Source organism: Equus asinus, chromosome 13, assembly GCF_041296235.1.
Source record: "Equus asinus isolate D_3611 breed Donkey chromosome 13, EquAss-T2T_v2, whole genome shotgun sequence".
In the NCBI taxonomy this organism is placed as follows: domain Eukaryota; kingdom Metazoa; phylum Chordata; class Mammalia; order Perissodactyla; family Equidae; genus Equus; species Equus asinus.
In genome coordinates, this window is record NC_091802.1 from 56,292,522 (window position 1) to 56,318,949 (window position 26,428).

At 43.4% G+C, this 26,428-nt stretch overlaps 1 protein-coding gene across 1 annotated transcript in view; it reads right to left on the bottom strand.

Annotated features, from left to right (window-relative positions):
* SRP68 (signal recognition particle 68) overlaps positions 1-26,428 on the bottom strand; it is a 33,623-nt gene continuing 7,195 nt past the window's right edge. The window contains exons 3-16 of the mRNA XM_014839878.3: positions 26,044-26,157; positions 24,041-24,236; positions 22,642-22,724; positions 22,247-22,356; positions 21,811-21,893; positions 20,239-20,379; positions 11,838-11,936; positions 9,404-9,468; positions 6,073-6,229; positions 5,063-5,157; positions 3,895-4,024; positions 2,124-2,199; positions 1,629-1,681; positions 1-1,157 (exon numbers count right to left, since the gene is read on the bottom strand). Coding sequence (XP_014695364.1) covers positions 930-1,157; positions 1,629-1,681; positions 2,124-2,199; positions 3,895-4,024; positions 5,063-5,157; positions 6,073-6,229; positions 9,404-9,468; positions 11,838-11,936; positions 20,239-20,379; positions 21,811-21,893; positions 22,247-22,356; positions 22,642-22,724; positions 24,041-24,236; positions 26,044-26,157 — 1,630 coding nt within the window. The 3' untranslated portion in view covers positions 1-929. The remainder of the gene's footprint in view (positions 1,158-1,628; positions 1,682-2,123; positions 2,200-3,894; positions 4,025-5,062; positions 5,158-6,072; positions 6,230-9,403; positions 9,469-11,837; positions 11,937-20,238; positions 20,380-21,810; positions 21,894-22,246; positions 22,357-22,641; positions 22,725-24,040; positions 24,237-26,043; positions 26,158-26,428) is intronic.

A 26,428-nucleotide genomic window follows, 5' to 3' on the forward strand; every position in this document is an offset into this window, starting at 1 on the left:
TCATGTTTAAAATCACTTTTATTCCTTGCTTTCTTACATTGCTTTTGTGACTTATCATTGATGCTATAATAGAAATAAAAAAGGGCACTAAGGAAAAAGTAAAAGGGTAAGGAAGGAAACTGATTAAAATATAATGGTATCTAAAAACTACAGATTGGAAACTCTTTAGAAACAGCGCCTCTAACACTCCCTTATTTGGCTTCAGACATACCTGCATTGCCAAGAATTCAGGATACACTTGACATGACAGGATCATGCAACAAGGTCCCCAAAGAGAACTGGGACCAGGCGAATGAGAGCATGTAAAAAAAATGGGCACAGTTTCCAGCATCTTTGCCTTTTAATATAAGATTTGTTTTCATCATTTCTGAGTGTAACATATTTCTTCTAAAAATAGAGCTCTTTGCTTGTTCTGAAACTTCTTAACTTTCGCTTGGAAGTGGAGGGGAATAAGGCTGACTGTAACTCTGGGGTGGCATTGCCAATGTCTCCTAGTCACAGACAAACTTTTCAAGGGAGTCTGGATGCTCACAACAAGGATGACTTCATTGCAAATCCATGGTACTGAAGAAACATGACAAAACATTCCGAGCCCCCATCTGTGGCTGGTGTGGACCCCCAAAACACATGACTGACCAAAGGTAATCAGTCGCAGTTCACACGGGACCAGATGGCAGTGGCCCCTCCCCCAGGAGGTACGGACAAAGGGACCCCGCACACATCTCCCAGATGCCAGGGCGCCCTTCTAGCACCCTGGTTAAGAATGTGAGGGCACAAACACACGAGACATAGGGACGCAGGGCTGAGGATGTTACACTTCCGCCCTGAGCCAACGCAGACCTGCATTTACTATCATGGAACTTGCTGGGGTTTTCTCACAATATAGACTACGAGTCAGGATCGCCCCCTGCCCCCAAGGAAGAGCCTGGTTAGCTCCTGAATCCAAAGATGCCCTTGATGTATCCAGTGAGGCCACTCTTGGTCTTCTGCTCCAACTTGTCCTCAAGGGGTGGGAAAGCCACATGGTTGAGGGCCAGGTCAAAGAATAAAGGCTTGCAAGGGATGGGCTGGAATCCTGGCGGGAAGTGCACGAGGTTGGCTTGCTTGGTGACAAGGGAAGGGTCCAGGCAGAATGTCTCAAACCGTTCAACCAGAGGCTGCAATCAATCAAAGGGAGGAAGCCAGGCGTTAATCACAGACCATGAGTGGAATATGCACCATGCGCTGAGTGCCCAGTTCAGAGCCTGCATGTGCTGCCTCACTCAATCCCACAAACCTCCTGTGATGCAGTGCTGTCATGCCCCCATTTTATAGTTGAGAGTCACTGAAACCTAGAGAGGTTAAGAGGCGGGTGGGCTGGGATTAGGGTATGGGCCTGTTAGACGCTGAAGTCAGAGCTCCTAGCCAGCTGTGACACTCTGCATAGCAACAGGTTCCTAACCTCCTTATTTGTCATCTAGATGACACCTAACAAACTTTATACAGGCAGCTTTCAGGTCTGAGTAAAAGAGAGGGAAGTAGGGTGTTTCCTTAGAAATTAAGGGTCCTCTGTTCTACAAATGAGTACACATGCCTAGTGAGTTATGGGTCCTACTCTGTATTCCTGAAAAGCCACAGCCCAGACTTACCTTATTGTCCTTGACTTGGGAGGAAGTCTCTGTCTGGTGGGAGTCACTTGCATCTGAAAGTTTCACAGGGATTCAGTAAGAGCAGGAACGTAATACACTACGCAAATGACACCCATCACATGTATGGCTTCTAAATCCCAAGAGCAAAGGCAGCCAGCATGGAGGGAAAGTAGCCCTTTCCCTCCTGGGTCCACACTCTGCTGGGAAGTAGTGCAGATAAACAGGCGGTAAACCCCAGACCAATGCTGTCCACGCAGGGAAGCCAGCACGGCCGTGTGGGAGCAGGCACAGTACAACAGTGCCCCTCTAAATCCTTCCACACAATCTGATGCTGCAATGTGGCAGAAGCAATGGCAGGGAAAAATAAAACTCTTACAGATTAACCCAAACAACCCCTTTCAATCTTAAAACAGTAGTGTAGGGGGTAGGAGAGAAGAGGAACAGAAGTGAAGGGAAGTTTGGGAATACAAGCAGCAAAAGCAGCAGGGGGCTCACCAAGGATGGCCGCTGCCTGCAGAGAGCACTTTTCCGACCTCACTTGCGTGATGAGCTCTTGCATGTCAGGCAGGTCCTGTAACGATTCGGAAAACGCATACTCAAGAGCTGGGGCCAGGCCAGAGAAGCACACCAAACTAACCTAATCAAGCTGAGTGGTCCCACTGGCATTTTCACAGGATTTTAGACTTTTTAAATGGTTCTCCCTACTAAACAAACAAACAAAACTAGCCTGTTTCAAATGGGAAAAGCGATGCCATGGCTTAAGGAATAACGCCTTTAGATAGTAGCGATGATAATGATAATAATAATAAATAAATTGATCATACACTAACTGCATAATGGCCAGGCATTGCTCTAAGCAGTCCACACAATTGCTGTGTCCATCTTCGCCGTAATCCTGAGGTAGTCTGTACCCGTTTCACAGATGAGAAGACTGAAGCATAGAGAGGCCAAATAACGTGCCCAAAGTCACACTCCCAAGGGCCACAGAGCTGGGACAGAACCAGGCCATGTGCCTTCAGGGCCTAAGCCCTTACCCACTGTGTCCCACCCATTCTATGACGGCGATGCAGTTCTCTTGCCTCAGTCTCTTACTTGGCAAAATTCAGAATGATCTGATAAGGTCTAGATGCTGCTGAATCCCTCACACCTCTATTTTCTGACATTTCTCCCAAAAATCATCCAGCACATTAGGTCGGATGGGCATTTGTAAACTGCCTCTCCTCTCTCCTGAGATGAAGTGTCTACACTGGGCTGCTGCCACATCCCGACGACACCCCACCACCCTGCTGCCACCAGACTGGGTACCCACCCTCCGCCCACACCCCTCCTCTCCTTCCCCTCTCTCTGCCTCTGCTCCAGCACCTCTTCTTTGTATTCACAGGTGGCTCCTCACGCAAGTCTTGTGGCTACAACAAAACCACCAGCTCTTCAAGGCAGCAACCAAGTTTATCCTTCAACCAGAGCACAGTGCTGTTCCGAGCAAACGGGAAGAGCGCTAACAGCAGCAGCTCTCACGCACTGGCTTGTGACTCCGTCAGTCACAGCAACCTTAGTGCGCTTCTCTAAACAGTCTCCACTCACAAAACACACACGGATTCTGTGGACCAGCCAGTGCTTTAAGAATCTCTGCATCACAACAGCCCACAAGCTTAAAAAGTCAGTCTGACAGTCAGTGAAATAAACCAAACTACCGAACATTTTAGATCAGCATGATCTAAAGCTTTGACGTATACCCACATTGCCTGGGGGTCTTGCTAAAATGCTGATTTTGACTCAGTAGGCCTGGGGTGGGGCCTGAGAGTCTGCCTTTCTAGCAAACTCCCAGACGCTGTTGCCGCTGGTCCAGGCACACTCTGTTCGGAAAGGCTTCTCAACTTTGCTGCATATTAGAATCATTGAGGGGCTTTAAAAAACTGCAATGCCCTTTCCAGACCCCACATCAATTAGAACAGAATCTCTGGGGGCGGAACGCAGACATCCATCTTTAAAAATCTTCCCAGGCAATTTCAACATGTAGCTGAGTCTGAGAACAGAACTTCAGGATTTTTTAGCCAGAGGAATGGTTCAAAGAGGCTTAGTACCTAAATCCTCCTCAGCCCTGGAACGTGGCCGTTGAGTTAGACAGCGTGCAGCTCCCGGGGACTTAGGGACATACCATGTCCCATGGCCAACCAGGCGGGACCAGCTTCAGAGGAGCCACAGCCCCTCCAGAGCCTCACTGCACAACTTCCCAGGGCTTGGAAACAAGGAGAGGCCAACGACTCACCTTTAAGCTGTTCCTGAAGGGTCCAGCATCAGAACTTACTTCATTTGCATACTTCAGGACTCTGTCATACAGGACCAGGGCCTCACTCCACTTCTTCACCAACACATAGGACTGGGCAATGAAAAAACACCTGATGGAGAAGGCAAAAGAGCCAGAGTAGTCTCAAGCAACCATTACCCAAGACCAAGGCTTTCTTTGCAGTTTAGACTGAATTTTAAATTTGGAAACGGGTTTCTTAACCTCAGGATCACTGCAGGGCGACCTCAACATCCTCAATGTCCAGCTTTGCCTGGTTAACCTGCAGACTCTGCCTGCTGTCAGAGATGATACTGTAGTTCCAACACTGACCCACTGTCTTTTACCTACTGGCTGACTCTGCAAAGAAGGCGCAGTTCCCAAAAGGTGCATGGGGAGAACTGGGGCCAGGCAGGAAGGAGGAATGTTGCTTGGCTCAAACATAAACCCCACCCACGACGGCCCACACATCCACGTCACAATCGTTCTCTCTCTGCTCATCCTTTTTTCAAAAACCAAATCCAAGAAATCGCTTCCTCATGGAAACTACTCCCCTGGGATCAACAGAGCCTGAGCACTACTGGCTCTTGACAAGACAGAGGGCCCACAGGAGCCAGGAGGAGGGCACAGTGAGCGAAGACCAGACACCTCACAGAGCCAGAGTGCGCTGGGCTGTGAGGGCCAGAAAAGGAAGGGTAAGAACACACGACTCTACTTTGCCGTTTTGTCTAGACCCCCATTTTGCTACACAGCCCACTTCCAAGTTATAAATAACATGATTCCTTTACAAAACGGAGAGGTTTAGCTTTCTCCTGGTTCAGTTCAGGTTTGGCTCTGGTTCTGTTAGTTAACACCTTTTCCAACACTTGTCCCTTTTCCCTGGGAGGAGGGCGGGGAGTGGAGGGAGAAGACATTTACTGTGCGTGCTCTCCGGCTTCCCCGACCTACCCAAAGAGCAAAGAAGGTACACTGGAAACGCCCGGCCACACCTTCAGCAGAGCTTTCCCTTGCACATGCTGAGTGGATCGTCTCTCATCATGGGCAAGGTACTCACAGAGCCAGCGACCCAATCTTCCAGGGGACAGGATATGCTCCCAAGGCTTACAGACCCACCGGGCGGCAGAGGAAAGCCCATCCGCCCATAGGACCTTACCTGTAAGCCTTGTACACCAGGGTCTTGAGACCTATCTCCTTCTGGAAGGCTTTGTCCTCCTCTAAGCCAGGAAGCTGGAGCAATTCCACTAGATTCTGCACAACAGATGCAACAAGAAAACTCATGAACAAGAGGCCTCAGACTGAGGTTTCTTTTGGTGAGGGAGATTTGCTCTGAGCTAACATCCACTGCTAACCTTCCTCTTTTTTTGCTTGAGGAAAATCAGCCCTGAGCTAATATCTGTGCCAACCTTCCTCTATTTTGTATGTGGGAAGCTTCCACAGTATGGCTGACGAGTGGAGCAGGTCCGCGCCAGGGATCCGAACCCATAAGCCCAGGCCACCGAAGTGGAGTGTGCGAACTTTAACCACTTGGCCGTGGGGCCAGCCCCAAACTGAGTTTTTAACAGAAGACTTTGTAACAACAGACAAGGGTGAAAAGAAGAGCCTTGGCTTGAAATAATGAGGAAAAGTCTGTGACAAGTGACTTGGCAGCAGCCACACCTGGTGTCACCTCTAACTCCCTCTCTGATACGGAAAGCTTATTTGTCCTTTACAACTCAGCTCACATCTCACCTCCTTCTTGAACCACCTCGGCTAGAGGGGATCTCTCCAGCTCTGAGCTTTCATTTCAGAGTAGCCCACTCATCTGACATCTAGAAAGACCCCCTGTTTATGTGCATTTCTCTCACAATCTTACTCACTGACAAACTCCCAGTGGGCTGAGACAGGGTGGCCTCAGGTCTCAGGATGCTCCACAGCACGCAGGAGAGTCTCACACACAGGTGAAGTGCTCAGTGAATGCCTGTGGGCTTACTAGTCTCTACATAGCCACACATCTGAATGGCGGGTTCACAGGCCGCGGAACTAGTACAAGAACAAGACCTCTGTCTTTTACCAAGACACTAGCAGCTCCTGGTTGTCACAGCCCTTTCGCTATGCAAAGTTAAGTCATTCTGTATCCAACACATGCAAAGGACAGGCCCTTGCTTTCCCATCCTCGAGAGTCACCTGTAGAATGATGTCATAGAGCCGGATCAGGTCCTGGGGCCGGGGGGAGCGCTTGCCATCATCTTCTGGCTGCGGCTGCAGCAGAGCTTTCTGGAGACCTTTAGCCATGTTCTCATTACGCTTGATTGCTGTTGACAGCTTGATGTAGGTCAGGTAGCTGGAATGTACCACATGTCAGCTCAGGTTATGCTCAGGGAAGCTGATGTTCTGGGAAGTGCACTGGACCACAGGTTGGGACTGACCTAGGGCAAGTGTGGGGGTGAGGGCACGTCGTGCAGCAGGGCCAGCTGGCTGGGGCCTCAAGTTCAAGGGGCCCTCCATTCTGGCTGCTGTCCACTGGCAAATTTGCAGGGGACCAGTATGAGACTTCAAGACAAAATTTGATTTTAGCTTGAATTACATCCTATTTCTATTTAAGAGCCACAGAGCTACTAATTTCAGAGGACATTGCTAGTCCTTAAGATGATTCATGGATGGGAAGCTAGTTCCTGGAACAAGGACTAGTTAACTGCCTGGCCCACAGTGTAAGGACAGAATGCTTGCCTGACAGCTCCTCCTACTCATCTGGTGACCTTCTCTTCTCAGAAAATACTGAGGGACAGTCTCTTTGGATGGTTGTGCATATTAAACATGTATATATGGGAGACTATGCATGATGCCTGCTCCTTTTAGCTATACCACCTGGAAAGTTCCTTTAATCTGTGGGAATAAAAAGATGGCAACTATTTAAAAGTCTGTTTAAGAAGGGTTTAGGCCTCCAGATCCCCATCTTACTCTGACAGAAGGCTGGAGCATCCTTGGGAGAGGACAGAGCCTAGGGATGGGGGACACAGGCATAGCTGAGGTTGGAGGCTTCATAATGAACATGGGGATTAAGGGACTATCAAGTTCTGAGTGCTGACCTAGCTGCCCCACCCTCTCCTACTCAGCTTCCAGAACAAGAGCAGCCTGGTGTATTCCAGGGATCTGACCAGCCCAAGAAAAAAATTCAAGTTTTTGGAGTTGGGGTCCTTTGTGGACGGCCAGAGTCAGAACGCCTACAGGGAAGCCCAGAAGTGATGAGCTCCACACTTGTCTGTAGAGCTCCCACCAGACAAGCCACATTATCTTTAACAGAAGTGGATGAATAAGGATCACCAGACATTTAAGGAAAATATCTAACAAGATGAAGAGGCCAAAACTGAAAGGGGAAAAAAAAGCAAGTTGGAACAACCAGACTTTGCAAGGAGAAGAAAACTTCGGAAAACTATTATAAAGAACCTCAGAAAGATAAAGGAAGACTCTGTGGTCATGAAATTAGGAGATGCTATATTCAAAAAATAATATTCAGGGGCTGGCCCGGTGGCACAGTAGTTAAGTCATGTGCTCTGCTTTGGTGGCCTGGATTCACCAGTTTGGATCCCGGGTGCAGACCTATGCACTGCTTATCAAGCCATGCTGTGGCACGCATCCCACACCTAAAATAGAGGAAGATGGGCACGGATGTTAGCTCAGGGCTAATCTTCCTCAAAAAAAAAAAAAAAAAATAATAATATTCAAAAAGAAAACGAACAAGCTCTCAAAAATTAAAACAGCAACAAAAATGAGAAAGCCTATATAAGAGTCGGATGGGAGGTCAAGAGGGGTCAGGGTGTAGAGTGGGAGTGGAGGGCTACAGTGGAAAGTGGTATAAAATACCTAAATCCTTAAATCAAGAAGTAGCAACAGACATGTCATCTAGAGACATCAATGAAAATATCAAAAGAATTTGTTTAAAAAGAATTAAAAGTGCCTGCTTTGGAGAAATGGGAGAGAAGTTCAAGAGATGGATTTTCTTAAAGCTTTGCAGAAAAATCAGACTCTCAAAACAAAGTAATCATTATTCACAGAGTGGCAGAGGAATTTAGATACATCTTTACAAAGTTTTATTAAAATACAAGAGCTACCTGATTCCTAACTTCAATTTACCCCAAAGCTGGCCTTCAAATCCTAACTGAAATCCATGATTGTGATACTAGCCAGATCTGAAGCGGGAGAACGGATCCAAGGGCATGGGGGCTTCACGGATTGAAAGCTTCCCGAGCCTTGCTGAAGCCCTCGGGGTCTTTTCAAGGCTACAGAGCTGGATAACTCCTGACTGACTCCGTGTGGCTACTAACTACGAGCTCGTCTCTTAAATTCCCAGAGCCTCATCTTTCTCAGAGGCTTGTTGAAACACAGGACATCTAAGTGCCATTCTTGCTGATATCCCACGCATCTGAGTCATCTGGCAGTCAATTTGACATTCCTGTAATACCAAATTCCCTAAGAATGGAGATTAAGGTAGGGGGAGAGGAGTTCTTGTGGTTTGGTTTCTATAAAGAAGGGAGGGGGTAGGGGGGTGGCTGAAAATATTGCCAGGTTCACTAAAAAGTTACTAGTAGTAACTAAGAAATTAAAATTTCAAGGTCACACGGAAAAAAAAAATCAGATAAGAAGAGTTTTCCTTCCCAAGTAATTTTATTTCTTCCCAGGAAGTTCCAAAAATGTCACTCTTCCTTCCTCCTTTCTTCTGTGAAACAAAATAATCCACCTTTAAAAAAAACCTAAACTTGGCAAGGTAATTTAAAAATGTATATGAAAGAGCAAAGGGACAAAAACAGTCAAGATACACCTGAGGAGAAAGCTGGTGGTGGGGGGGACTGCTCTGCCAGATGCCCAGACTTACGGCACAGCTGCAGTAATTCACTGTGCTGGCTGGTGTAAGGACAGACGAATGATCAGCGGAGCAGAAGAGAGTCCAGAAAAAGAGCAGGCAAGGAGAAAACAGAATGGATGCCTGATGGAGCTGGCAGTGCACACCAGCAGAGAAAGGACGGAGCACTGGAACAATCCATCATCCTCATGGAAAAAGGTGAAGCAGAGCTTTACCTGACTCAAAAATAAACTCCAGATGGAATTAAACTTGAGTTGATACTGAACTCAAATGTGGAAGGTACAATGTAAGTGAGAACACAGAGGAGGAGAACTTTAGGAGCTTGGCACAGCAAGGAGTGGTGAGCTGTAGAAGAGGGGGAGGAATCGACCAGGGTGGGGCCACAGGGAGTTTCAAAGTTATTGGTTGCATTCCAGTTCTTAAACTGTATACAAATTTTCAATTATATATATTAGTATTATTCTAATAACTAGAATAATTAGAATAATTCTAATAATCACAAATGCAGTATATACACTCATAAAATGTACAAAGATATATTAGTATTATTTATTACATATTAAATTATAAATTAAAACATACACAAACACTAAACACACTCTTTTTTTCCCAATGATGTATTTCACAATGTGAAAGAGTAAAAAATTACCTCCTTACCTGTGCAAGTATTGAAGATTAGACACCTTCCCCGACTCCCCTTCAAGGGTGTAATCTCTCTGTTTCTGCAGAAAGTGAAAAAGGTAAAGCTAAAACAACTGATCCAATCCTTGGCTCTGACCACTGCCTTCAGTGGTATGGTCCCCAGTGTGCCCTGGAACACGTGCATAGACTCTAATAAGTTAGGGGCCCTCAAATATGAAAGATCTACTGGATATTCTAGCAACAGGGTTGCTCAGTTGCCACTGGCATCTAAAAACTGGACTTGAGTAAGAGAATTCAGAGTAATGGCCAGTAAGGCTTCCTGACCACTACTCCCTGTGTCCAGACCCGCAGCATGAACAGCAGACATTCCACGGTTCACTGCTCCCTTATCAGGTCTGTGCCTTAGATCCAAGTTCAGCCCCTTGTGCTGTCAGCTCCTACATTTTGTGCCTGGCTGAATAACGGCCCCCAAAGATGTCCACATCCTAACTCTGGAACCTGTGAAGATGTTACCTCACATGGTAGAAGAGCCCCTGCAGAGGTGATGAATTAAGGATCTTCTGATTAGCCTGGATTATCCAGGAGGGCCCAATGTACTCACAGGCTCCTCAGAAGAGAGAGGCAGGAGGGTCAGTGATATAGAGAAGATACTGGGACTGACGCAAGGTCAGAGAGGAGAAAAGATGCTAGCTGCTGGCTTTGAAGATGAAGGAGCCAGGAGCCAAGAAATGTAGGTGGCCTCTAGAAGCCAGAAAACGCATTATCTGGAATCTGGAAATGGATTCTCCTCTAGGTTCCCCCAGAGCTTCCAAGGCTGCAAGGAACGCAGCCCCGAGAACCCATTTTAGACTTCCAACATACAGACCTGTAAGATAATAAATGTGTGTTGTTTTAAGCCACGAAGTTTGTAGTAATGTTACAGCAGCACTAGGAAGTGAATACATCTTGGTATCACCACATTCATTTCATTCTGTGAGGTGTCCCGGCAACTGCTGTGAATTCAAGGTGAATGATGGAGGCTGGGGCTCTGTGCGCCCCTGTTAAGAGGAGGATGGGAAGTGTAATAAACAAAAGCCGCTTAATGGGAAAAGGAAACAGGTGACTACAGCCTAACAAATATTTATTGAACATTTTATACTCAAACTACTGTGGCAGATGCTGAAAAAAATATATAGTTGCTTTTAAGGTGCTTACAATCTTGAGGAAATATAATGAAAAAGTAAATATAAAACAACATACAAAATATTAAAAGGCAATACTTAACTATCAAATAAAAATTACAGCTGCAAGTATGAGATATTCAGAAAAGGGAGATACCCTTGTGGGCTAGGAGGATGTAGGCAGGCTTCTCAGAGACGGTGAGCTATGAGCTGGACCGTGAAGAACAGGTGGGGTGTGGATTGGTGAAAAGGAGGAGGGAGGATGAGCCAGGTGTGAGGAGTGAAAGGAGAACAGTGTGAGGAACGCACTGAGGGAGCACAGGCATATTAGGACGGTGAGTACAACAGGTTGAGGCAGAGGCCTCAGAGGGAAGCAGGGAAGCACAGGGCTGGAAATGGAGGCTGGAAACTGACGGGGGAAGGCGTGTGCGTGCACCAGCTCAAGGAGTCTGAACTGCATCTGCCAGACCAGTGGTCTCTAAAGCAGGGTGCACACAACCCGAGTGGGGGTGTAAGAAGAAAACCAGAACTTCTATTTCTATTTACCTCATTCCTAAAAATTTTATTTTAATGTGTTTTATATATTACAAATCAGTTAAATAAGGTATATTATTTACAAATAAACATAGCAGAGGTGCATGCTCAATTTTACTTATGAGGTGCATTATCCTAAAAGTTGGGAGACCATTGCCCTAGACTTAGTGGAATCCCTGGGCTTGTCATAATTAGACAGTGAGATGGGATCTAGAAAGATTCAATTTGCTTCTGGCAAGGAAGGCTTGGAGAAGTGAAGCGAGACCAAGGTAGGAAAAGCAGCCAGGAGACCTTTGTAGTGGTTTAGGCATAAGAAAAAGGGCTAATTAGAAACAGGAGGAATGGACAAGGGGCAAGAGCAATTACAAAGGGAGAATAAATAGGGTTTTTGGTGATAGAGAATAAAGAGACAAAAATGGCTCTGAGGTTTTCAGCCTAGAGGCCTGAATGAATCAGTGACGTTATTAGAAAAAGGGAGCACAGGAGAAGTCCACCTGGAGACATAAATTTGAGACCAAAGGCTTAACAGTTAATATATGAAACCATTAGGAGGAACAGGATAGAGAAAATGATTTCTCAACCTGATGGCGGCCAGAGGCTTTTGTTGTTTGTTAGCCAGTCGCCACACCTAAAAAAACCCAGTGACTAAGAGTTAATGCACTCAGACCACTGGGACCCCACCTGAGAAGGAGACACGCAGACTGAGGAGGGCCTCAGCCCAGAGCAAGAGCCAGTGGCTCAGCTGACAGTCCTACCTGATCTGGCTTGAGCTCTTCCCGAACCGCCTGGATGGCGTCCCGACACTCGCTGAGCATGGATTCAAACAGACGCTCCTTGGTTTCTTCACTTTCAGCCTAAACAAAGGCAGAATGCAGTAACAGATTTTGAGTGAGCCATAGTATTCTGACGGGATGAGAGCAGAACAGCGCTCTGCCTCCCCCCATTACACGTGAACACAAATATCCAATCAAAAACCGCCCCAAATCAGAAATCATTCCAATTGTTACCATTCTCCACCACACAAGATTTTTCTTACAGTCTTATTCAGTAGTCATATGGAAATGGGGATTTTATATATACACATGTATAACAGGAACATACTGAAAAAGAATCTGTATAACTGATCTGAAGCTGTCAGGCAACAGATGCCTGAAATCTTTTCCTATCACAGAACTTTCTACTACTTTCCTCCAACCTGCTACCTCTGCTCAGCGCCTGCACCTGCATCCCTAGAGGGCCCTTACAGACTAGATTTGCCTCACACCGAAGGACGGCAGAGCAGAAGTTTCTTTTCCTTTTTCTCTCCAGAACAAACTATCTTCAGCTCTTCTGTATGTCAGCAGAATTACCCTTACAAATGTACCCAACAGACTTGAATACACAGAATTTTTTAGGTCCAAGCACATGAGCAACACTGTTTTAATCAACACCCAATCAAAAATAGATTTCTCCTAAATATCATAGAGGTTTTCTTCACCACAGAAATTCTCCACTTGGATATTCCACATGGCTATGCTGAGGACATTTTTGGGCAGACAAGGTTGACAAGCACTTGATGACAGTCTTTACAAGGACAGGGCGTCACCCCTCTGTTAGCCAGCTGGGATAAGAGAAAAAGTGATTCATTAACTGAATACCTGCCAAACCACATTATCACTCTAAAGAATCTGACTGAGCAGGTGGGAATGGATGAAAGGCAGAAAGGAGACGAACTTGTGTTACTGGCAGACCCACTGTGACATTAAAACATCAACATTCCATTATTATGTTTGACTTTCCACAGAAACTAACATCCAATATGTTCTCTTGACATTCCACTGACCTCTAAGAAAGCCCAAAAGAAAACCCAGTACTGCCCACTCCTTCAAGAGGTGGGTGGTAGGGGCTTAAAAAAATACCTTTTCTTCTCTTAAGAACTCTTGTGTTTTCCCTAGTTCCCAGTGTGAAAAACTTCCTTGTAAATTACCCAATATAAATCAAATATACTTTTCTATTTATAAGTTACTTGACTTTCTTGTTGTTCACTAACTTAGGAATGAATCGGGGGCACAGTCATTCTGTAAATCCACAAAGGGAAACATGCCACCATAAACTCGCTGAAACCCAGAGCAGCATGTCCAACAGACTTTTCTGCAGTGATACAAACGCCCTGTATCTGCACTCTCCAACACGGCAGTCGTCAGCTACATGCGGCTACCATGCACTTGAAATTTTAATTCATTCAAGTTTAAACAGCAGTACGTGTTCAAGCGCCTGCTGGACTGGCCAGTGCAGCTCTAGAGAAACACACTTCACACTAACCGCTGTTAGGCACCTCGAGTTAGCAAGATGTTTTATACTCATTTAATCAAACTCACTGGCTAAATTTTTCAAAGTCCTAATCCTGTGGAACGAGGCAGCTGTACAGCAGTTAACAACTGGAATGAGATCGTGGACAGGACAGACATGCACCAGAGCCACAGCAGTAGCAGGCAGGATGAACTCCCACGCCAGTTCCGATGCCATGCGATCCAGCAAATATGCCACCAACACCCTTTTTAAGATGGGCGGGGCTCAGTGGTTAGGGCCCTTTTTAAGATGGGTGGGGTCCAGCAGTTGGGGCAATGGGTGTAGAAGTAAGAAAAGAGCAAACTTGGTTTTACCAGCTACACAGGCTCTGTCTCCTTTACTGTAGGGAGGGTATGGCTCAAATGAAAAACATAAAATGCTGCTAAAATGCTAAACCTCTTTACTGCCAGATATGTTCCCTTTGAATAAGGAAACGTCTGCATAAGCAGACTTTCCCACTGCTCCTGCATAATTCTAAGTTCCACTGGAAATTTTACAAAAGTCCTAAACCACAATGAAGGAAAAAGCCTGACTGAAGGGGAGGACTTCAGTTGGCTGTGTTTTTTTTATGATGCCCACACTGCACAGTGATTCTAAGACCACGCAACTCTGGAGCAGAACTTCTCATGATGTCCCCTGGGCCAGGCAAAATGGCTCCAAACGGGAAACCTGAAACCCGCTTGCTTCTTACGCTCTTATTCTATAAACCTATCTTGGTGGATAAGATAATCCTGAAAGGACAACGGAACAAGAAACACCTCTCTTTCATAGAGGCAGAATTCCTCAGTGTCGACATGCAGACCTCCCAAGTCTGCCACTGTGCCACCAAGAACGTGCGCCTCCACACAAGCACAAACTCTCTGCAGAAGGATTCGTGGTCTGCCTGGACCTTTTCCCCAGGTGTGCCTATGACAGAGAGAATTCATAAACCTAGAAGCAATGTGTTACTCAATCCTAATGAATAAATAAAGAAATTCTAGATCAATTTTTCTAACACTTCCAATACTCCAGGATGTGCTTTTCTACTGACTGGTACAGAGGAAAATGAGCTGTGTGTGTCCTCAGGTAGAGACCCCTGTTATGAAAAACAGAGTTCCCAGATTGTTTTCACTTGTCTACAAAAACTGCAGGAAGGCAGCGGTGCGACTGAGAAACACACAAGGCAAGTCTGACCACATTCTCCACCACACCCGTAGGAGAACCAAGGGGATGGGCACCAAGCCTCACTCGGCCCACTGAGGTCTAGGAAAAAACACATGGAATCTAGTAAAGAAGGATACAAACCTCACTTCAGAAGAGATTTTTTTGGGGGGCCGGCCCTGTGGCCAAGTGCTTAAGTTCCCATGCTCTGCTTCGGCCGCCCAGGGTTTCACCAGTTCGGATCCTGGGTGCGGACATGGCACTGCTCATCAGGCCATGTTGAGGTGGCATCCCACATGCCACTACTAGAGGGACCCACAACTAAAATATACAACTATGTACTGGGGGGATTTGGGGAGAAAAAGCAATTAAAAAAAAAAGAATAGATTTTTTTTTCAAAGAAAAGGATAAATGGTCTCCCTTCCACTCAAACTTTAAAATATAACTTGAGGATAAGAATTATCAAACCTGCATACATTTTAAACCTGCCCTCCCCTACAAAAAGAGCTAACAATACCCTCACAATGCAACCACCAGAGACAATTCAGGTGTGATCAAGTATCAATAAAGCAAAATAGAAATAAATTACAAAGACAGACAATGTTAAAGACGTGAAGACTTAGTAAAGTTCGGCTAACGAGACTATGAACTTTGCACCTGGATTCTGGCAGCTGATTCTCAGCTCCAGTCTTTGTAGTCTAATATTTTATCTCCCTGAATCATTTCTTCCATGTTTTTCAGTAAACTACTGTTTTAGTATTTAAATGTCATAAAAACCTCTGCAAGCAAGCAATAAGCTGGGGCTATCAAATTCTTGCATTCCAGTTCCTAGAGGGTGGCAAATACCAATATTAGCTGGGCTAAGAGGCACCGAAATTAAAAGTCCTGTTTCTAAGGCATAGTTCTTGGTTTCCATGGCAGAGAACAACTCAACAAAATAATGAGAACCGGCAAGGTAGGTCAGGCCTATGTTATATCCAGCCAAAGAATCTGCCAGTGGCACCAAGGAGCAAGTGGTTCTTCTTGAGATTAACCTCAAATGGCCAAAGGACATTTTCCATATTTAATAACCCATGGTTCATTCAGTTCAATAGACATTTAATCTAAGAATTTAAAGACATCTAAGACTTAACTAAACTTTACTTGACAGTGTACTTAAATTATTTTACTGGCTTGATTTGGCATATGTGTAATATAGGACATCAGACACTTAAAACTCTTTTTAATGTTAAAATCTTACCAGATTCTCTGGGATTAATACACATTTTGTTTGATCTATCACATTATTTAAAGGTGTCTGATACTCAAGTGATCCCAATGTACTGTAAGACCCTTAAAAACAACAGATAACTGTATTCACCAGAACTAGCACATTAACCTGGCATTTAACAGGAGATAACACTACAGACTCTACAAACATTAAAATAAGGGAATATTATAAACTCCATGTCAATAAATTCAACAACTCACATGAAATTAATACATTCCTTTTAAAATTAAAACACATCCAAACTGACACAACTGAAATAGGAAATCTAGGGGCTGGCCCCGTGGCCGAGTGGTTAAGTTGGCGCGCTCCACTGCAGGCAGCCCAGTGTTTCGTTGGTTTGAATCCTGGGCGCGGACATGGCACTGCTCATCAAACCACACTGAGGCAGCGTCCCACATGCCACAACTAGAAGGACCCACAACGAAGAATATACAACTACGTACTGGGAGGCTTTGGGGAGAAAAAGGAAAAAAAAATAAAATCTTTAAAAACAAACAAAAAAAAGAAATAGGAAATCTGAATAGACCTCTAACTTGTAAAGAAACTATATTTGTTTAAAATGAGCAAAAATAATTTTAAAAACCTTCCTAGAAAGAAAACTCCAGGCCCTATGGTTTCACTGGTGAATTATAACAAATATTTAAGGGGAAAAAATACCAATATTACATAAACTCTTTCAGAAAACTGAAAGAAACCTCTCCAAACTTGTTTTATGAGATGTGTGTAACCCTGAAAAAGACATTAGGAGAAAGGAAAATTATAGGCCACTTTTCCCCATGAAAATAGATGCAAAATTCTCAAAGCATTAACAAATCAAATGCAGCAATATATGAACAGTACAATATACCATAACCAAGTGTGGTTATCCCAGATATGCAAGGATTGTTTAACACTGAAAATTTATCAATGTAATTCACTATGCTAACAGGCTTCAAATATTCTTCCCCCTTCAAGCCTTTATCTTTCTAAACGGAAATATCTGAAACTGTCCTCATATGGTGTCTTCCAACCCCATGATTTCATACACTCTTCAAACACTCCATGGTATCTTGCGGAACAGCAATTAAAAACTCATACAACATTCCTAGTGTACCTGTACATCATAATTTTTTACTGGGTCAGGAAAAGCCTTATGTTAGGTTTCCTAATGACCCAATGTGACTGAGGAGCAACTACATTTAGCAATAGAAGTCTAGAAGTCTTCGGTAGCTGGGGCAGGAAGCCTCAGATACTGATCCTGACTTACCTTCAACATAAAATCTTGAATGAACCCTCCATGGATCTGCATAAAACATGTCCATGGCAAGGGCTCTGACTCTTGAGCGTAGGAGCACTTTGTAAGTTTTTACATTTAACAACTGAAGCAATGTAAGTAACACATAGAGATAATGGGCTTAAAGGGATGCTGGAGAGCTTTAGAAAACGCTACCACCACACAAAAACGTATCACCTTCATTACTGAGCTTTTACACTGCAAGGAGCTGCTTATTGAAGGACTGTTTTCATCTTGATAAAGACCTTAAATACCGTAACAAAACACAGCATGTGAGAAAAAACCCAAACTGTCAAATACAGTCAGATTCTTTTGCTCTCCCTCCACTTCACTTTTTTGGGCCGGTGCTTAATAATAAACAAAAGCTTTAAAATAAACATCTTCTCCATTAACCCAAGATTGAAAATTCTTAATTTAAATAACTCTATTTAATCAGAAAAGAGGTTAAACATATATTTTAAATCTATATGGTATTCTCACTTTAGGCAATTTATTCTACAACAGTAATCCAAAATATGGGAAAATCCACCAAAGATTCATTATATCATTGTTTACAGTACTTGAAAACCGTATAGAATGCAAACGTCCAATAAGAGACTGCTTTGATTAAACAGCATTTACAAAGTTCCACCTACTGTTTTTTGTGTGTATTGAAGATGGATATTAAACAGAACGTATTTAACCACATAAACATGCACACTGAAGATGAGGTGCGAACACAGAACTAGCAGCAGCTGTGTTGAGAGACAGACTTTGAGTATCTCCTTTTTCATCTATTAAAGGGTGGAATAATGTCGCTGTCCTTTCTTGCCAACGTCATCAAGATTTTGGCCACTCTTGAACTGCTTTAGAACGGGTGGCTATGACCTGGAGATCCAGAAGTCAATCCTCCAACTATACTAAAATTCAAGTTTAAGAGTAATCCTTTCACAAACGTGCACAAAGCTCAACTGGTCATCACACGATTGAAGTGATCTTCAATTTTAAAAGCAATGGCTTCACGGGCAGTTGTACAATGTTTTTGGTTTAATTTAGCACAAACTAAATTCTTTTATGACTAAGGCAAAAAGACCTCCCCAAAATAGGTTTTCATTCTCTAATTATGTGTAAAGAGAAAGATAAATTCAGATAAAACATTCCTGTATCTTCTCTCACGTGGGAAACTCCCCTTTCCCAATCAACGTCCTGAACTGGAGATGACTCCCCCGCCAAAGACTATTTGTTTCAATTAAGGGTCTACTTATTCAGTCTTTACCTGCGGTCCAGGATGCTGCTTATGTACTTTGTTAAGTGAAATTACATTTACCTATTCTTCAAAGCCAAATAAAATGATCCTGTTTGTTACTAGCCTTCCTGATGAATCTAACAGGGCATGTGAAAAGTTCAAGGAACACGAGCTTTGGAGTCAAAAGGGCATGGTTTTAAATGCAAGCATTCCTTTCTATCAGCATATGGCTGTGGGCAAGTTATATAGTCTCTCTGAGACCAGTTTTCCCATCTGTAAAATGAGAGTATCACCCACCCCATAGAGTTAAAAAGATAAACACATTAAAGCATTAAGCAGTGTATCCAGGACATTAAGGAGGATCACTACCTCCCTTTGCTCATCTCTGTGGTGTCTCTGTCTAGGTGATCCCAAAGTATTTAAAAAATATTGTGAAATGATTTGTAAGAACACAAAAAATCCTTACAACATGTTAATAAAAACAGGATACAAAATCAGATATCAGTATAATTCTAACAAGTAAAAAACTATGTATCTTATGACTATGAAAAAGACTAAAAGGAAATAATTTCTTCTCCTTTTACTACAATGCAATACGAACGAAGATGCACAGGAAGCAGGACTATAGATTGAGCTCTTAAAAACATCATTTACATGTTTTAAACTTTAAGCTGCATAATTTTTTTAAATTAATAAATGTTAGCTTTTCTTGTCCTTTATCTGATATACGTCTGTGGCCCCATTCCTAAGGAGCCCCCATTTAATTTGCCCCTATGGGCCTCCCCCTACCCCTGTTCTAGCCAGAATTCCTGCCCCATTGTCACTAATGGCAGTTCTTTCAGCATGTATCACTTTAAAACAAAAGAATCAACCCAATCGCATGATCTAAATGGTTGCCAGCAGAGCCCTAGTCCAAAAGAGATACTGCCATAGAATAGTGCCAATGAAATGCTCTCAAAAAGTTTCTCAGTCTTTCAGTTTAAGGAAAAAAAATCAACTTTGTGGTATCGTTCTAGTCTTCTATCCTTCAAGCAAATAAAAGGGAAATGAGAGGGGCAATATGCAACACAAAGATACAAAGAATTCTTCCACAGTTCAAAGCTGCCCCCAACCCAAAATAGCTATTTTGGAACAAGTCACTGAAAAGTTTGGATGCTTAAAACAATTTATCAGCACAACTAACAAACAGCCCTACATCCAAATTATTCAATAGCTTACTATAAAGTCTCATGAAACACCAGTGGTCCCTGGTGAGGCTGCAGACACAGTTGGCAGCATTGTCTTTTTTTTTTTTAGATGCTCTTTGCCTCATATGGAGGAGGAGCTCTAGAAATAGTGCCTTAATCACTGTCTACTTTGCGCAAACCAAGATCGCTAGGATCTGTCATCTTTTGGAACTCATTTGGTTGTTCACACCCACAAATACAATTAACAATTATGTCGGTAAGCAGCATGAAATAGTACAGCTTTGCATGAATATTATATATACACCACACATAAAACAAGATATTCTGGCTTAGCTTGGTTCTCCTTAAAAGGCCCAGGAACAAGAGGCAGCCCCTTTAGGGCCAGAAGGTTAGGGCAAGAGGTCAGAGAGACATGACAGACATGACAGCTAAGCTGCCGCACCAAACATGATCCCTTCTGTCAAGCCAGCCTCTTATTGCTCCCATTTTTATGCTGATGACTACCACTGTCAATTTCTCTGCCCTCTAACCGTGAAACCTCCTCTATAAACTCAGCTTTTAAAATAATTTTATTCAACAGAGTGCATCTGGAGACTGTTACCAAATCCCAAACAACAGCAAAATAAATTTTTGTTTTGTGAGAAATGAACACTAACAAAATACTACATCTTAAACACACAAGGACAACCTTGAGACACACACAGAAGAGAGCATAACAGGTACTTCTCCTTACCTGGGCAATGGCTGCTTCATTATCAGCCAATCCCAGTAAAAAGATCCTCACTTTGTCTATCTTCACTGGGACCGTCCTCCCTCTCCACTCCACTTCACTCATGGTAGCTGCCTGTTTGGCTCGAGTCTGAGTGATCAATGCCTGGAAAGCAGTTTTAAAAAGTTAAGGCTTTGGGGCTGGCCTGATGGCATTGTGGTTAGGTTTGCGCGCTTTGCTTCAGTGGCCCGGGGCTTGTGGGTTTGGATCCCAGGCAGGGACCTCACACCGTTCATCAAGCCACGCTGTGGCAGCATGCCACATAAAATAGAGAAAGATGGGCACGGATGTTAGCTCAGCGACAATCTTCCTCAAACAAAAAGAGGAAGACTGGCAATGGATGTTAGCTCAGGGCCAATCTTCCTCACACACACAAAGAAAAGTTAAAGCTTTGTGGGGACTGAGGTGAAAACAAGTGAAAACTATTATTTGTCTTTCTATATCCAACATATTATACTTTATAAAGTAGAGCATATACAAACATATTTAAATTCCTCCTTGGTATCATATATCTTAGCTTGTGGAAACTCAAATATTAAAAGAACATAATAGAAGATTAAAAAGAACACCACCAAGTTTTGGTAAGGCTGTAAGGAGAAATGCATATCTGTATACACCACAGGCAGAAATGTAAATCACTAGAAACTTAAAGATATTTACCAATATGTATCAAAAGCTTTCAAACATTCAATTTCACTTTCAGGAATTTATCCTAAAGAAATAACTAAGAATGTGTACAAAAACTGGGGACATAGGTATTCACGGTAATACTATTTCCCACTTAATCAACAATAGTCAAGTGGTCAAATAAAGCAGACTTCAACGGAGTACCATGCAGCCATCAAAAGATGATGGCGTGGAAATGTATTTACTGAAGTGGAAAAAACGCATGTGACATTATATTTACAAAGCATGTTCCCAAACAGTGCATACTGAGATCTCATTTTTAAAATACATGCCTTTTTTTTTTTTTACACATACAAAAGCCTGCAGGATATTCATCACATTATTAACAGTGGTTAATTTTGGGTGGTAACCCACATGATTTTATTTTTATCCCCCATCTTTTGTATTTCCTACTTTTCCTATGAGCCTGCATTGCTTGGAAAATAAATGTAAGGAGGTAAAAAAGGTGAATACTTAAAAATATTAAATGAGGGGCCGGCCCCATGGCCGAGTGGTTAAGTTCATGTACTCTGTTTTGGTGGCCCAGGGTTTCACCAGCTCGAATCCTGGGCGCGGACATGGCACCGCTAACCAAGCCATGCTGCGGTGGCATCCCACATGCCACAACTAGAAGGACCTACAACTAAAAATACACAACTATGTACCGGGGGGCTTTGGGGAGAAAAAGGAAAAATAAAAAATCTTAAAAAAAAAAAATTAAACGAAAAAAGTGTTTTGTTAAAAATACAGATATAGCTATAAATGCGTGCATGTTAATAGCAATTATATTGGGTGATGAGATTATGGATTTCTTCTTTTTCTGGACTTTTTCAAGCCAGACTTTTCACAAAAATGTACATACTAGATTACCTCCAATTTTTCGGCCAGGAGACCCTCAGTGCCCCCAGACCTCAATCTCATCTGCATTAGTTCATTGATAGCTGACTGGTCCCCTGAAAGAGAGAGAGAAAGAGTGGAAGATCCTCGAGGGTCTGGGGTATTCTCTCAAAAACCACTGGATTCAACTGGGAGCTCTTCCCCCTGACAAGCATGTTTCGGTGAATCCCAAGTCCTTGTACGAAGCTCTTGGGGAGCACAGAAGACGGCAGGATGGAAACGGAAGCCAAGGAACTGGCTTGTGATTTCGAGCAGGGCTGACTTCGACAATTCTACTTTGTTCATCAACCAAAACCCATGCCAAGGATGGACGCTAGGGAAAGGGAAGAGAGCTAAATGAATTCTCTAGGCTCTCTGAGATGAACTAGCACCAAGCCACTCGTCAATGCTCTACTCAGTCCCTGCTCACCAATGTTATATGCACAGTAGCGGATGTTGGGCGAGATCTCCTCCACACGCTGGTTGTACAGCACAGCCTGCTCTTCTGTGAAAGCGCTGGCTAGCTTCTCGTAGATAGTTCTGTGAGGAAAAGAAACATCAGGTTTCACAGCAGCCTTATTTTCAGAAAATAAATTCATAAGGAGCACAGTGGCTAAAAACAAAACCCAGCACTTTGAGGTGCTTCTACCAATTACCAGAACTATCATGTTCTAAGGATGAAAGAGAATAATAATATTTCTAAAGTGGAAAAGAAAAAAAAGAAATTGTACCAACTTTCACAGAAACAATCATGAGCTGATTTTCAACTCGAATTTCACTATCTACAATCAAAAGCAGCCACAGCCTTTGGATCGAAGGACTCACTTGCATTTGTTAAAAGCCTCAATGGCAGCTTTCCATTCTTGATGTTCAAATCGCAGCATTCCTGAGAGGTACGCCGTGTAAGCCTGGGAGGGGAAGGAAAAAGGAACGGCTTCAACGGCCAAGAACCACTGCTACGGCTCAATCTCCTCTATTTGCTACTTTGATATCAAGAACATAGAGATACTCACGTTGATTTTTTTTTTTTAAAGGAAGATTAGCCCTGAGTTAATATCTGCTGCCAATCCTCCTCTTTTTGCTGAGGAAGACTGGCGCTGAGCTAACATCCGTGCCCATCTTCCTCTACTTTATACGTGGGATGCCTACCACAGCATGGCTTGCCAAGCAGTGCCATGTCCACACTCGGGATCTGAAGTGGCGAACCCCACGCCGCCGAAGTGGAACGTGCAAACCTAACTGCTGGCCCTTCACGTTGACTTTTAAAGTGAAAAACTGGGCTGACCCCGTGGCCGAGTGGTTAAGTTCTTGGGCTCTGCTTCGGCAGCCCAGGGTTTCGCTGGTTCGGATCCTGGGCGCGGACATGACACCACTCATCAGGCCACACTGAAGCGGCATCCCACATGCCACAACTAGAAGGACCCACAACTAAAATATACAACTATGTACTGGGGGGATTTGGGAAGAAAAAGCAGGGGAAAAAAAAAAGAAGACTGGCAACAGTTGTTAGCTCAGGTGTCAATCTTTAAAATAAATAAATAACTAAAGTGAAAAACTGATTCCACTAACAAAATGTGACACATAGGTAACTTGCTATGATTTATTTACTTCCTAGGAGAGAACTTCAAAATAAAGGAAATTTGTTTCCTTCATTTGACTTAACAACCAGCTCCTGGGCTGTAACATCAGGACCAAAGTTGAATATAAACTTGGAATATTTATCTCCTTTGAAAAAAATTCATTTCAAAAAGAATTCTTATTTTGTGAACATTTCCAGATATAAGATGCAAGCTTTCCATCTCCGTATCAAAAGAAGCATGACCACTTACAGGTGGAAGTTAACATATAGACAAGGAGAACTGATCGGTGGTTACCAGGGAAAAGGGGGGGTGGTGGGAGGGCACAAAGGGTGAAGTGGTGTACCCACAACATGACTAACAATAATGTACAACTGAAATCTCACAAGGTTGTAATCTATCATAATCTTAATTAAAAAAAAAAAAAAGAAGCATGAGCTTTCTTTAAAAGTTAGAGTTAATTATTAAAAACCAAGAGCTCAAAAACAAAAACAAGAGATGCCAACTTCACCCTGAAAAATCAAGATCAGGTTTTTCCCTCTTCTCACTACCAATTTATAAGAAACTCTATTCTGTTTAATTGTATCTTTTTTGAAAGTACATCTTTAATCTCCACAGCAAAGCAGAGCTGATGTTAAGACATTAACCTGAGCCTCTAACTTGGTCTTGGCATCCACGCGATTGCTCTCACACAAGCGTTCCAATTCCTCTGCATGCTTTACAGCTTTGCGTAGGCGAGACAATAAGTGGAACCGTTTTCGGGGTTCAGTGTTGGCTTCCTGTTTGAGCTGCATGGCATAGCTCCAGGCTCGTTCAGCATCCATCAGAACCAGAAGCAAGTATCTAAACCAGAGAGAGAGAAGGGGCAAACTGAACAATAAGGTCAGGGGCATCAGGTGCAGACACTCTGGGCCGCAATCTTCAGCCTTTCACCTTTCCCTCCACTCTCGCTGGCTTTCCTCCTCTGAGCTACTCTTCTCACCATATCAACCATGATTCCCAAATCAGCACCTCTGATCCTGACTCAGGCTCCACCACAGGTTTCTAATCACCTACCACCTATATCTCATTGGCAAGTTTGCTACGCCCTCAAACGTGGCAAATCTAGACCTATCCCTCCCAAATTTTAGCAAACAGAGACAGTCCAGGCACACAATGTCATTCATCTTTGAATCAACACCTCCTTCACCCCAACCCAGTTAGAAACTAAGTCCTTAAGAGGTAATATATTGAAGTGGTTAAGAAGAAGGCTCTAGAGTTTGGGTTGGAATCTCAGTGCCATCACTCACTAGCTGTGTGACTTTGGGCAAAGCACTAACCTTTCTGTGCCTCACTCTCCTAAGTGGTAATACATGTAAATCCATCAAACCCAAGCCTAGCACTTACTAAGTACTAAATAAGTTAGCCACTTTATTATTATTCTGGTGAATCTTTCTTTAAACTACTGCCTTGATTAATCTTCCTTAAAGGTCAGCTTAATCTTGTCTCTCCAAAATAAAGGCTCTCGCTATCGTAAGAGACTCTTCCTATACTTGATCTCATCAGATTTAATCAATACATCCTGCTACATCTCATCATGGTCTCTGTGCTTGAGTTTTCTGACTGTGTTTCCATACACCAAGCTCCCAACCTCTTCGCTGCCTGAGCAGCCGGGAACAACCATCCAGAGCGTTTTAACTCCTAGAGTAGATTCACAGACACCACGGCATGCTGTTGCCGCTGATGGAGAATGCTCTTTCTTCTCACAAATCCTCCCAGGTCCAGCCTCCTCCACGTAGGCTTCCTGTCTTCCCTATTAGGAACCCCCAAGCTGACTTCTCCGTTCTAAGACTTCAGAATTCTTAAGAGTGAACGATACACAATATGGCAGTTTCACTATATTGTAGTATTCCGTTTTGTACTTGACCGACATCTCTCAATAAGATCACAGTCAACGAGGCTCAAGAACTATGCCTCCCCAACTCTCCTATATCCAATATGGTACCCAGCTAAGTCCTGGCCACATACTGGACCAGGGGACAGCAAACATCTTTTGTAAAGGGCCCAGTAGTAAATATTTTAGGTTTTGTGGGCCATATGGTCTGTCACAACTACTCTGCTATTGTAGCACAAAAGCAGCTGTAAACAATACCTAAATGAACAGTATTCCAATAAAACTTTATTTACAAAAACAGGTGGCAGGAAGACCAATTTGGCCCACAGGCCAAAGTTTGAGGAACTGACTTAAAGACCCTCAATACACGTCACTAGAGAGATTAGTCCTTCAGCACGTCTTAAGCGTGGGTCACTCATCACGGAAACACAGAACTCTTCTGTAATAATTTACACTCAGCGGGATCTCACTTAGGATATACCGATTTAAGTAGGCACTTAGACAATGAAATTTGCGTTCTAGAAAGCTTACCTAATAAGTGATTAGATTCTAATTGCTAACTTTAACATTTACCATTCCACCACGGTTCTCGAACAAGTTATTGAGCCTCTTGGAGCCTCAGTTTCCTCAGGCTATAATACAACAATAGTAAAAACGCCCATTCCACAGAGCTGCTCAAAGAAATCACTTGAGATAATTAAGAGTCTGGCACATTGTAATTGTTCAATAAATGTATTAGCAAGAAGTTTTTAGTACCTAACACTAGGCAGTCAATACCTGTTATCGGTCAGAAGATCTTCAGTGACTTTTTTCCCTGTGAATTTGTGTCTGTTCCCCATCTTGAAGTTGAGTGTTTTCCGGAGACGTCTTTGTCTACGGGAACAGTAGCCCCTGTAAGAAACCACAAAGAAAAATCATTCAGCCAAGCTGATAGTACTTTCAACAGCAAATTCTATACAAGGTAAGGTCAAAGGTTTGAGGTGTTCTACTTATGTCACTACAGATACCACACATCATTTGCAAACATTTACTGAACTAAAACATGCAGGGCAGGATGACTGGTATCACAGAGAACAGAGAGAGAGAGAGAGGAGCAGCTCTCATTCGCAAAGATACCACACTCTGGTTAGGGAGGGTCAGGCAGATAAAATGGCAAACAAGG